The sequence below is a fragment of the Schistocerca serialis genome, chromosome 8, assembly GCF_023864345.2.
Source record: "Schistocerca serialis cubense isolate TAMUIC-IGC-003099 chromosome 8, iqSchSeri2.2, whole genome shotgun sequence".
NCBI lineage: Eukaryota > Metazoa > Arthropoda > Insecta > Orthoptera > Acrididae > Schistocerca > Schistocerca serialis.
In genome coordinates this window covers 435,053,375-435,066,605 of record NC_064645.1, presented here as the reverse complement: position 1 = coordinate 435,066,605, position 13,231 = coordinate 435,053,375, and the positions used below count along the sequence as shown (strand labels likewise).

Below are 13,231 nucleotides of genomic sequence, written 5' to 3'. Positions count from 1 at the left end.
GATTAGCACTGGAGACCATCAACCAATAAGCCAGAGAGCATACCGTGTGTCAGCAACGGAACATCGAATAATTCATGACGAGGTAGAGAAAATGATGAAGAATGACATTATTCAGCCTTTGCAGAGCCCATGGTCATCACGAGTTGTTCTCGTCAGGAAGAACGATGGCGGTTGGTCCTTTTGTGTTGATGACAAGAAGCTTAATAAGATAACTAAAATGGACATTTACCCCCTTCCACGAATTGACGATACACTAGACTGTCTGAATGGGGATAAGTTTTTTCTCAACCATGGACATGTACTCAGGATACTGGCAAATCAAAGTAGATGAGGCTGATCGTGAGAAAACTGCAGTCATCACCCCTGAGGGCCTGTATGAGTTTAAGGTAATGCCATTTGGTTTGTGTAATGCACAGCAACTTTTGAACGGATGATGGATAATCTTCTATGTCACCTAAAGTGGACGATGTGTCTTTGTTATTTAGATGACATTATAGTGGTCTCAGAGACATTTGATAAACATGTAAAAAGACTGAGGGCCATTCCTAAGTGTCTCCAACAAGGCAGACTGAAACTTAATCCAAGAAAGTGTCTCTTTGGAGCAAAAGAAATCAAAATACCTGGACACCTTCTGTCAAATGAAAGTGTGCAGCCAGACCCAGAAATGGTGAGATCTATAATGGAATTTCCTGTTCCTAAAAGTATTAGAGATATGAGAAGCTTCCTCAGATTATATTCTTATTACCGTCGTTTTATCAAAGACTTTTGTATCAAAGCCAAGCCACTCCAAGAGTTGTTAAAAGGCGATGCTAAATTTATCTGGGGTGGTGCTCAACAAGATTCTTTCGATGTGCTGCGAAAAGCTCTGACAACCGACCCTGCACTTGGTCTGTATGATGAGAGAGCACCTACGGAACTACACACAGATGCCAGTGGGTACGGGATCGATGCTGTTCTGGTGCAAATTTCGGATGGAAAAGAGAAGGTTATAGCCTATGCTTCTAGGACACTTACAAAAGCCGAGAGAAACTAACTACAGAAAGAGAAGGTCTTGTTGTGATCTGGGCCATGAGCAAATTTCAACAGTATCTCTATGGAAGGCCATTCACAGTTGTTACAAACCATCATTCACTTTGTTGGTTGACAGGTCTTCAGGATCCAACAGGACGATTCGCCAGGTGGGCACTACGTCTTCAAGAGTTTGACATTACCATAGTGTACAAAGTGGAAGAAAACACCAAGATGCCGACTGTCTCTCAAGAAATCCTGTGTGCAAGATCATCAAGACTTTGATGAAGATAGCGACTGTTTCACTGCACTCCAGGATCTCTCTGCTGAGCAGAAGAAGGATGCCAAGATATCTCAAATCATGCTTGCTTTAAATTAGTCAGAGGATGTGAAAAGACAATTGAAGGTAGTTAGGCCTAATGGATTACTTTGCAAGGCAAACTTTGATACTTTTGGAAAGAGGTGGCTACCAGTGATTCCTAAACACATGCGCTTAGATGTTCTACACAAATTCGATGACACACCTGAGGCTGGACACTTAGGATTTATTAAGACATACGATAGGATCCGCAAGAGATTTTTCTGGCCAGGTTTATTTAGGAGTGTCCGTCACTGTGTGTCTCACTGTCGAGAGTGCCAGAGGAGAAAGGCGGCTCCTCAGAAACCACCTGTCCGACTCATACCAAGTCCACCAGCCAAAATGCCTTTCCAGCGGGTTGGGATTGACCTCCTCGGATGATTTACGTGTGCTAGTGGCAATAGATGGATTATTGTTTGCACTGATTATCTGACACGCTATGCCATAACAAAAGCTGCGAAAACAGCCGAAGCATTCGAGGTAGCCAAATTCATCGTGGAAGACACTGTACTAAAACACGGTGCCCCAAGGTCGTTAATTACGGATCGAGGGAAAGTTTTTCAATCGAATTTTGTGACAGAGATAAACCGTCAGTGCAAAATTACTCATCATATGACGACTGCCTACCATCCGCAAACTAACGGGCTTACTGAGTGCCTTAATAAGACCTTGGCCAATATGCTATCAATGTTCATCGATGTTGATCAGAGCAACTGGGATGAGGCGCTACGTTTTGTGATGTTTGCCTACAACACTGCCAAACAAGACACCACAGGATTTATGCTATTTTCCTGGTGCTTGGGTGTAGGCGACTACGACGATGGACACTGTGTTTCCATTACATCCTGATAACGTGGACGACGACTACATCGGCCATGTGTTAACCAGAGCTGAGGAAGCTCGGCAGTTAGCTCGACTCCACACGCTGCAGGCTCAAGAAACAGATCACCGAAGGTATGATGCGAGCCACCGCCCTGTTGTCTACCAGCTGACCTTGTCTGGATCTTCACTCCTGTTCGGAAGGTTGGTCTCCCTGAGAAGCTCCTCAGGCGCTACTTTGGACCTTATAAGGTTGTAAAACGGTTGTCTGATGTTACTTATGAAGTTGAAGATTTCGGCCCCGACACAAGGCGACGAAAGATCAGTAATACGGTCTACATCCTTCAAACGAAGCCCTATAAGGATCCTGCAACCTAGGGTGAATTCGAAGCTCCAGCGACAGGCAACGAGCGGAAAGGTGGGCGAAGAGCATAGCGGCAAAGGAAGTTCAAATAAGATCACCACCAGGGCGAACATCAGTCATCGGGAGTAGGAGTATGCAGGACCAATGACTCGTTCCTGGACTATGAGGACATAACACCGAGACGCTGTTCTCTTAAGGAGGGAGCAATCCTGCAGAAAAAGCTGAGTAGCACAGGCACTGTGGTGTAGTGGTTATGATACTAGACTGTTGCATGGAGGGTCGTGAGTTCAAAACTCACCTGAACTGTAAAATTATAATTTCTAAATCCAGTTCAAACTGCTTGTTTCTTATAATTGCTTTTTGATTCCTGAAAACTGTTTTGGTCTAGTGTACATTTCCCTAACAAATGACACCATATCTCAGTAATGAACGTACAAGAGCAAAGTAGTGTACAGCCCTGATGATGGAAATAACATGTTATTGCTAATTCTGAATTTAGGGATGTGATATGAGAGCTCTACTTAAGATTTTCATTAATATGAATCCCAAGAAATTTAGTTTCTGTAACAACGCTAATGTTTTGGTTATCCATACACATTACTGTAGAGGTGCATTTTTACTTTGATCTGTACGGAAATTCATTGATATTGCTTTCTGGGGATTTACAATTAGCCAGTTTCTGATAAACCACTTGGACACGTATTTTATAGATGGAGCACGATTTTCTTAGTTATTCCCTCTGATCAATAGGCCCGTGCCATTAGCAAACAGTATTGGCTCTGAAATCTTAATGTGTAATGCAAAATTATTTATGTATACCAAAAACAGAATTGGACCAAAAATTGGGGCCATTAGGATATGAGGATGTGATACATATGGTTCCGAAAGGTCTACCTGGATTTCATTTCCTTCTATGTACGGTACTTTATTTGTTACTTGAAAGGGATATTCCAGATACTAACAATCCACTCATTTCACATGCCTCTTACACTATATTGTTGCAACGAGCGGAAAGGTGGGCGAAGAGCATAGCGGCAAAGGAAGTTCAAATAAGATCACCACCAGGGCGAACATCAGTCATCGGGAGTAGGAGTATGCAGGACCAATGACTCGTTCCTGGACTATGAGGACATAACACCGAGACGCTGTTCTCTTAAGGAGGGAGCAATCCTGCAGAAAAAGCTGAGTAGCACAGGCACTGTGGTGTAGTGGTTATGATACTAGACTGTTGCATGGAGGGTCGTGAGTTCAAAACTCACCTGAACTGTAAAATTATAATTTCTAAATCCAGTTCAAACTGCTTGTTTCTTATAATTGCTTTTTGATTCCTGAAAACTGTTTTGGTCTAGTGTACATTTCCCTAACAAATGACACCATATCTCAGTAATGAACGTACAAGAGCAAAGTAGTGTACAGCCCTGATGATGGAAATAACATGTTATTGCTAATTCTGAATTTAGGGATGTGATATGAGAGCTCTACTTAAGATTTTCATTAATATGAATCCCAAGAAATTTAGTTTCTGTAACAACGCTAATGTTTTGGTTATCCATACACATTACTGTAGAGGTGCATTTTTACTTTGATCTGTACGGAAATTCATTGATATTGCTTTCTGGGGATTTACAATTAGCCAGTTTCTGATAAACCACTTGGACACGTATTTTATAGATGGAGCACGATTTTCTTAGTTATTCCCTCTGATCAATAGGCCCGTGTCATTAGCAAACAGTATTGGCTCTGAAATCTTAATGTGTAATGCAAAATTATTTATGTATACCAAAAACAGAATTGGACCAAAAATTGGGGCCATTAGGATATGAGGATGTGATACATATGGTTCCGGAAGGTCTACCTGGATTTCATTTCCTTCTATGTACGGTACTTTATTTCTGTTACTTGAAAGGGATATTCCAGATACTAACAATCCACTCATTTCACATGCCTCTTACACTATATTGTTGCTTTCTCAAGAGTAAAGAATGATCAGTTATACCCAGCACTTTTATTAGGTCTAAAGATAGCCCTGAGGCTGCCCATAACTTTACTGTTGTCGAGTTGGATACAGTGCCACTCTGATCATCACTGAGTGGCTGTTTTTGCACATACAATATTGCAGATGGTATGAAAATAGACACTAGTGTCATCAAGAAATGAAAAAAAAGATACTTCTCAATGCAACTTATGATGGAGGCACAACAATTTATGTCAATATCGTTTTGCCTAAGAATGTAGTCAGTTGGGAAATGACACTTGTTCAATCATTTTAGGAAATCCTGGTGGTACTGACACAGGTCTAGAATTAGTCGTACACTACTGATCACTAGTACTACACTTCCTGTGTTTAGCTGTTTTCAAAAGACATCGCTTGATAAAGATGAATTTCAGATATCCGTCAAATGAGTATATGTATAACTGGTGTTTTTATAATATAATGTGGGATGTCAACACCAGCTACACTTTTGTTACTATTGGGGTATCTGTACACACATAAAACTATAATTCTTTCTTTTTTTCCCACGAACTCAAAAGATGACTGTAAAATCTCTTTCATATCTAATTTGCATAATCTTCGTTTTCTATTACATAAGTACAATTCCTCAATGGTTTGATTCTGTTCTACAAAAATAGGTTGCACAGTAAAGAGCTAATATTTTTAAGTGACGGAAATATTTTGTGGCTAATGTTTACAATATGGTTAAACTAAAGCATCCTCCATTCAATGCTGATAATTCATACATTTTTCTGTGTTACAAACCTGTTTCTTACAATGCTTTCTATGCGTTTTTACTATACTCTATTTTGATGTTTGTTTTATTTTTTTGGCGAAAGCAATAATGATAGGTTGGTTCGGTGGATGCAGTGTATACTTCTAGCAAATTTTCCCAATAATAATAATTGCGATTTACCTTCTTATTACAAAACAGCTGACAAGGAAAATTAATCCTCAATAGCTCAATAAAGCTCAATACGTTCACACACGCTAATCACTGACATAATCATAATGTAAATGTTAAAAAAAATGCAATTTATAATCTCTAATATCAATCACATATCCAACAATTCTCGCTAGTTTCTCCTTAAGTTAACGGTGTGCTCTGCCTTAAGCGCAGAATATATGCTGTAGATGTCGGTACATACAAGTAATACTTAACACTAGTGTTATCGAAGAACACTATTTCTCAATTAATCTTACAAATACGCCATTTACTTCCTTTTCAGTCAGCTGACCTACATAACGTTTTCGCTTACATTTCAACTGCGATCGTATATTTTCTTACAGTCTAGGTTAATAGCGTTTGAATTTAAAGTTGGCGCTTCCTGATATTCTAGTCGTAGTCGAACACAAAAATTTCAAGGGTATCAAATATGGCGTGATGGCATGTGGGTATTTTAATATTGAATTTTAATGTATCTGTGTGGAAGAAGTGATTAGCTTTCGTAAAATGTAGTCTTTTTTTTACCTTCGACAACAGTGTTTGCGACACAGTGAATGAAACAGCAACAAATGTGACACCATAGACGATTCAATGAAGCAACTAGCCTCACATCAGGGTAGTGCGTGAAATGTTCTTCGATATGGCCGTGAAATTATATTTAACTGACGCGAGAGTAGGATGCCGAAACAAAAGAATATTGGTTACTGCTGCACGTAGTAACCGTCTTCGTGCAAAATGTTGAATATTACAACTGAGAAAAACGCATAGCAGATTATGAAGTCACTATTAAACACTTGAAATGAAAGTTTTGAGTTATCTGAATACGTAGTCCCTTATATTTGCCCTCAGCTGTGAAAACGAAATGCATTTTTCTGTTCTAAGTAAATTACCACGTGCAACATTTTGTAGCGGCTCTCATAAAATGAAATAAAACGGTGATACTATTTCGATACCACAATGGAAAATTCAGATAAATTCGGTATTGTAATGGAAAAACCAAAGACAGAGCCTCCTAATAACGATACCTTAAATTACGATTCAGATTTGTCCCCACATTGTCACACTGTCGTCTCAGAGCTGCTAGATTTAACAAAATGTGATAGGTTAGATGGTTCTGGTGTATGTGATACGCGAACAGATTCTTCAGCAAATTGGTCACCTCCAGAAAGCATTTTGCGTCAGGTTCGTTTCCTTGTTTTGCCGTAGATTTGCTGTTTGCGTAATGAAACCTTTTAGAATATGGCAATGACTGATATATTCCTCATTTTTTTTTCAGGCATTAATGTCATTTGCCACAGCAGAGGAGAAAACTATGCCGTGTTATGAACACGGAAAAGACGACTTAAAAGACACAGATGAAATATTTCATGTGGAGGATCTTAAAATATTTCCCCCTAATTTTTTTAATGATAATATGGTGGCAAAGGCGCATCAGCTTGATTCTCAGCAATTTACATTCTTCCCATCAGAAACCAACCCTTTGCTTCCTGATACACTTTCTGGCGTTTCCCAAGTGTGTTCTCTGAACAACAGTACATTTGTTGCAGCTCCACCTTTTGTGCCATCATCGTCAGTTGCTAGTCTTTCAGACTCAAGTCAGTTATCATTTGTCACTTCAATTGCTCAGCATACTGCTCCAACACAAAATACATCACACTTTTCCGTAACCTCTTCGTCCTTGTCCAACAAATGTGATGGATCCTTGTGTGATATGGCACTGCCATCTGCAAACACCTTTGTACCCAAGCAGGACACATTTCCATCATCAAAAGATGTTACTATGGATGCTGCTTTCTCAGCAGTGCCAAAGACTGAGAACAACCTAACCATTGATGACTCTGTTCCATTACCCTTATTGTCAAATTTGAAATCAAGTTTATCACAAGATATTCCAGAAAATCATCCCAATCCTTCAAATCTTGACAGGGATGTTCTGACAACAGCTTTGTCTTCCTCTGCTGCCTTTGATTCTGTCAGTGATGATGAAGATGTACCTAAATTCCTTGATTCTGGAGTATCTGATGTGTGTGAGACTGAAAATGGTATAAAGATTGACATAAAATCAGATGATTCATCTGATTTTAGCCACAATTCATTGATGCCATTACCAGATACCAGGCACAAAAATTCTATCAGTCAAAGCACACTGTTGCCTATGTCAAGTAACATAATCTTGAACAAAAATGAGCATTCCACAACATCTGTTGAACAGATTATTTCAATTCCTAACACGGTATGTGGCAGTGAATTGAACATTCCACTTTCAGTTCCTGTCTCCTCTGACACAGTACACGTATGTAATTCAGTAATTAGTGGAGAATCTGGACAAGTAACTTCTGTAAGAGATCCTCGCTTAGGACAAACACCATCTTGGCAAAACCATGGAATATCTATGGCTACATTAAGTTCAGCTCGTGACAGAATGCTTACAGAATGCTCAGTGTTTGGACCAAATACAGCTGCCACAAATATTTCTGGCATCAATGTTACAGCTATGATGCAAGCTACAGGTGCTGTTCAATTGTCAGACACGTCTGCACAGTCACTTGATATTTCTGCACAGTCCTCACAGTCTTCCGCACCTGATCAAGTTACATCTGTAGTCACCAGTTTCTCAGCTTTGGACTCGTCTTATGCTGTGCAGTCTCCTGCAGAAATTCTATCTCAGCTGTCTAGAGCTGGTGCTTTCCCTGCGATGACAAGTAGTCAGGTGTCGTCTGTGCTGTCAGCTCTGAATTCAGAATTTAATCATGATTCTGAAACTGATACTGGTCCACAAGATGAGCTTAGTAATGAACAGGTATGTAGCTTAATTGTGTCATTTTATTTTGTACGAAACATAGTTTACTGTGAATCTGTCTGTTTTAACTGGATTAAGGCCTGTACTTATTATTTGTCTTTGTACCATTTTATGTAATGATATTAGATGCATGCAGTTCTAGGCACATGTAAGAGAAGAAGAATGTATATTATCATGACTTCTGTCCACACACACACACACACACACACACACACACACACACACAGATTTATTACTGGAGGGCAGCGTGGAGGGTAAAAATCGTAGAGAGAGACCAAGAGATGAATACACTAAGCAGATTCAGAAGGATGTAGGCTGCAGTAGGAACTGGGAGATGAAGAAGCTTGCACAGGATAGAGTAGCATGGAGAGCTGTATCAAACCAGTCTCAGGACTGAAGACCATAACAACAACAACCACCGCATGATGCATGGTGGTGTGCAAAACCCGAGTTTATCCTGAGTGGTCAATTGAAGCCACGTTTTGGAAAGCATTTATAAAGTAATCATCTGTGTAATTTGACAGGTCTTTTTTTACCACTATTGATATCCTTAGCATTTGTAAGAGTAATTTTCTGTTCTTCATGTATCTTCCCTGTTACACTTTTTATAATATCCTGCATAGATTTTAATAATTTCCTGCTCATTTTGCATGTTCCCTGTTTCACTTTTTACAATATCCTGCACAGATTTTGATTTGTTGCTCGACATTCTTATTATGTGTCATTTCTAAGCAGCCTTGCCTTTGTAGTTGCCTGTCAATATATTTTAGTTTAAGTCCTTACATATTCTATAAACTAGGGATCTGTGGGTCTTTTCATTTGAGAACTGAGCATTTTCAAAGTCCAGCCAGAAATCTTAATGCCTGACATAATCCAGGAAATAGATATAGGGATCTGACATGAATGGACTCTGGTCAGAGAGGATCAGGTGATCATAGCAGGTGGAACAGAAAACAGCCTGGCTAAAGGTAGAAATTACAGATTGACGGAGGTGCTGAGTCACAGATAAGCACAACAAAAAGTTTCTCAAAATTATAGCTTTCATCAGCCATTAAGGCAACAAGGACACACACACACACACACACACACACACACACACACACACACACGCACGTGCAAACGCAACTCACACACACGACTGCAGTCTGAGGCAACTGAAACCACACTCATAATATTGTTACATTCCATCCTGGATTGTCCATTGTTTAATTACAGCATTAGGGGTGACCTGGATGAAATAGGAATAGCAACTTCCCACACAAGTGTAAGTTTTGTAGAGATCCTACGGTGCTATGAACATCCATGGGTTAAGAGGACTGTGAGCCATGTGAACACAGAGTTTATTTATTTATTCGTATTCTGTTGATCCAATAGACAAAAGAATTTCATAGATATGGAGTGAGTCAAGTTTAACAAAGTAAAAAGATAATCAAAAAAATTAAAAATTGAGATATATCAGTATTATGAAAAGGATAAATTGTTACTCACCACATAGTGGAGAGTGTGAGTCACAGACAGGCACAACAAAAAGACTGCTAAACAAGTTAGCTTTTGGCCAAAAGGCCTTCTGAATTAGACAACGTATGTGCACACAGTCAAACACAATTCACACACACATGACCACTGCCTCTGGCTGCTGAGGCCAGCTAGAGACAGTGGTCGTGTGTGTGTGTGTGTGTGTGTGTGTGTGTGAATTGTTTTGCATGAATGTTCATGTTTATGTTGTCTAATTCAGAAGAAGCTCTTTTGGCTGGAAGCTGACTTGTTCAGTAGCCTTTTTTTTTTTTTTTTTTTTTTTTTTTTTTTTTTTTTTTTTTCTGCGACTCTGCATCTCCACTATATGGTGGGTAGCAATCTATCATTTTAATAATATTGTCATTATTCCATCCTGGATTTTCCATTGTTTAAAAATTGAGATATTGTAACCATAAATGTGAACAATAAACTAAATATGCAGGAATTATAGATTGTAATATAACATGGATGTGGAAACAAAATATTCTAATTACTACAAACTTGGGCTTGAACTGCAGTGAAACTGTGATATCAGAGTTGCCACAGGTTCAGGAAATCATGGAATATCAAGGAATTTCAAACAAGTCAGGGAAATATCAGGAGGGGAGGGGGGGGGGGGGACACTGGAAAAATCTTATTTTTGTCTCAGTAGATGAAATGGTTTGTGCACCTGAGTACATGCACCACTTCCCTACTCCCTCATTACTACTGCTTCTCCACTTCCTACCACTCCCCTCAGCTTGCAGTCAGTGCTGTCACAACTTCTTCCTGTTGGCCCAGTAGCTACTGATGAGAGGCAGGAGTAGTTTCTTTGGATCTGATTCTAAGAGGCTGTAGGCACAGCAGCCAGAGTCAGCAGTCATGTGTGCATGAGTTCTGTCTGAGTGATTGTGTGAATGTGTGTGCACTCTCGTTTTCTGACAAAAGTTATGGCTGAAAATTAGTTGTGAGAGTGTGATTGTCCTTTTTCGTCCCTATCTGTGGCTCAGCAATCATCTTTACAGTGAGTTGCTACCTATCCTCATTATTATTGATTCTCAGAGAATTTGAACAAGTTATCTGTTGTATGGATTGATCACCAAGGTCTCATTTCTTCAACATGCTGTCTGTGGCTCATGAATAGCTGGCCATATGAGTGGATTTTCATGATGGGCCAAGACTGCAGGCCGTTTCTACGGGTATCTTTAATGGATCGGGCCTGCCGATCTGAAGCCAATCGGTTCTGACTAATGTGCAGGTCCTGCTCATCGGATCTAGTCTCACTGATCTGTCCACAGGTCAGGACTGTTTGTATGTGGCATAATGCAATGGATTTTCATGGTTTATTCATGGACCCAGGACTCCGGTGCTCCTCAGCAGACCAGAGGCCATGAGTGATTGACTTTAGGAACTGCGACTGTCTCATCACAAATACATTGTACTGTGTGGCATTTTATAGAAGTTTTATTTGTTCTAGAACATTGTGGCACTTAAAATGTGATTTATATGTTAGAAAGTCATAAGAAGAAGAAAATCGTGTCAGTCACTGGTGGTTTCTATGCTATACACTCATATATTTCTCAAAACAAAAATCACAAAATACCTGTAAAATAATAGATATAACGCAGTGAGTAATAATCAACAATGACAAACATAGTAGAATCGAGATTTTATTGGCGGTCACCTACAGCTTTGGCTTTCACAATTCTTCCTCGCCTTATATCCTTTTTTCAAGAGGCCTACTTTTTTCTGAGGTTATTTCTGAAATCAGTGAGGGTATGTTAAATCTGTCTTGTGATTCTTAGGAAATGCATATTTTTGTCACAAAAAGTGTTTTGTTTTATTGATATAAAATAACATCAGTGATCTTAATGAAACACATACACTATTTGGCTTGCTTTCTCTATCTAAAAACAGTTCATTACAAAAGATGTTGATGCTAGTACTTAAGATTTTTGCTCACATCAGGAAACCCCATCTCCTTGCAAGTTTTTTTTTTTTTTTCCTTGTTTTTTTTAAAGATATTTCCTCATTTGCACTATTGTTTCTTGTATGATAGCTGCCAAGACAGATTGTCTAGTTACATCTTAACGTACCCTTGAGATCTCAAAATTTGTCAGGGGAAAATCCTAAGACACATCTGGAAATCGGGGAATTTCACTTGGGGTAACTTGTGGCAACCCTGGATACAAAACAATAAAATCGTATATTATAGTGAACAACAATGTAGGGAAAGATAGATTGCTGCTTACCGCAAAGACAACACATCAAGTTGCAGACAGGCAAAATTAATGGACACTACATCTACATTTATACTCCGCAAGCCACTCAACGGTGTGTGGCGGAGGGCACTTTACGTGCCACTGTCATTACCTCCCTTTCCTGTTCCAGTCGCGTATGGTTCGCGGGAAGAACGACTGTCTGAAAGCCTCCGTGCGCACTCTAATCTCTCTAATTTTACATTCATGATCTCCTCGGGAGGTATAAGTAGGGGAAGCAATATATTCGATACCTCGTCCAGAAACGCACCCTCTCGAAACCTGGCAAGCAAGCTACACCGCGATGTAGAGCGCCTCTCTTGCAGAGTCTGCCACTTGAGTTTGTTAAACAACGCTATCACGGTTACCAAATAACCCTGTGACGAAACGCGCCGCTCTTCTTTGGATCTTCTCTATCTCCTCCGTCAACCCGATCTGGTACGGATCCCACACTGATGAGCAATACTCAAGTATAGGTCGAACGAGTGTTTTGTAAGCCACCTCCTTTGTTGATGGACTACATTTTCTAAGGACTCTCCCAATGAATCTCAACCTGGTAACCGCCTTACCATCAATTAATATTATATGATCATTCCACTTCAAATCGTTCCGCACGCATACTCCCAGATATTTTACAGAAGTAACTGCTACCAGTGTTTGTTCCGCTATCATATAATCATACAATAAAGGATCCTTCTTTCTATGTATTCGCAATACATTACATTTGTCTATGTTAAGGGTCAGTTGCCACTCCCTGCATCAAGTGCCTATCCGCTGCAGATCTTCCTGCATTTCGCTACAATTTTCTAATGCTGCAACTTCTCTGTATACTACAGCATCATCCGCGAAAAGCCGCATGGGACGTCCGACACTATCTACTAGGTCATTTATATATATATTGTGAAAAGCAATGGTCCCATAACACTCCCCTGTGGCACGCCAGAGGTTACTTTAACGTCTGTAGACGTCTCTCCATTGATAACAACATGCTGTGTTCTGTTTGCTAAAAACTCTTCAATCCAGCCACACAGCTGGTCTGATATTCCGTAGGCTCTTACTTTGTTTATCAGGCGACAGTGCGGATCTGTATCGAATGCCTTCTGGAAGTCAAGAAAAATAGCATCTACCTGGGAGCCTGTATCTAATATTTTCTGGGTCTCATGAACAAATAAAGCGAGTTGGGTCTCACAC

General features: G+C 39.8%; 1 protein-coding gene across 1 annotated transcript in view; it reads left to right on the top strand.

Annotated features, from left to right (window-relative positions):
* The first annotated feature begins 5,958 nt into the window (after nt 1-5,958).
* Nucleotides 5,959-13,231, top strand: part of LOC126416029 (uncharacterized) — a 103,992-nt gene continuing 96,719 nt past the window's right edge. Inside the window, exons 1-2 of the mRNA XM_050083483.1 lie at nt 5,959-6,670; nt 6,765-8,288. Of these exons, the coding sequence (XP_049939440.1) occupies nt 6,446-6,670; nt 6,765-8,288 (1,749 nt within the window). The 5' untranslated portion in view covers nt 5,959-6,445. The remainder of the gene's footprint in view (nt 6,671-6,764; nt 8,289-13,231) is intronic.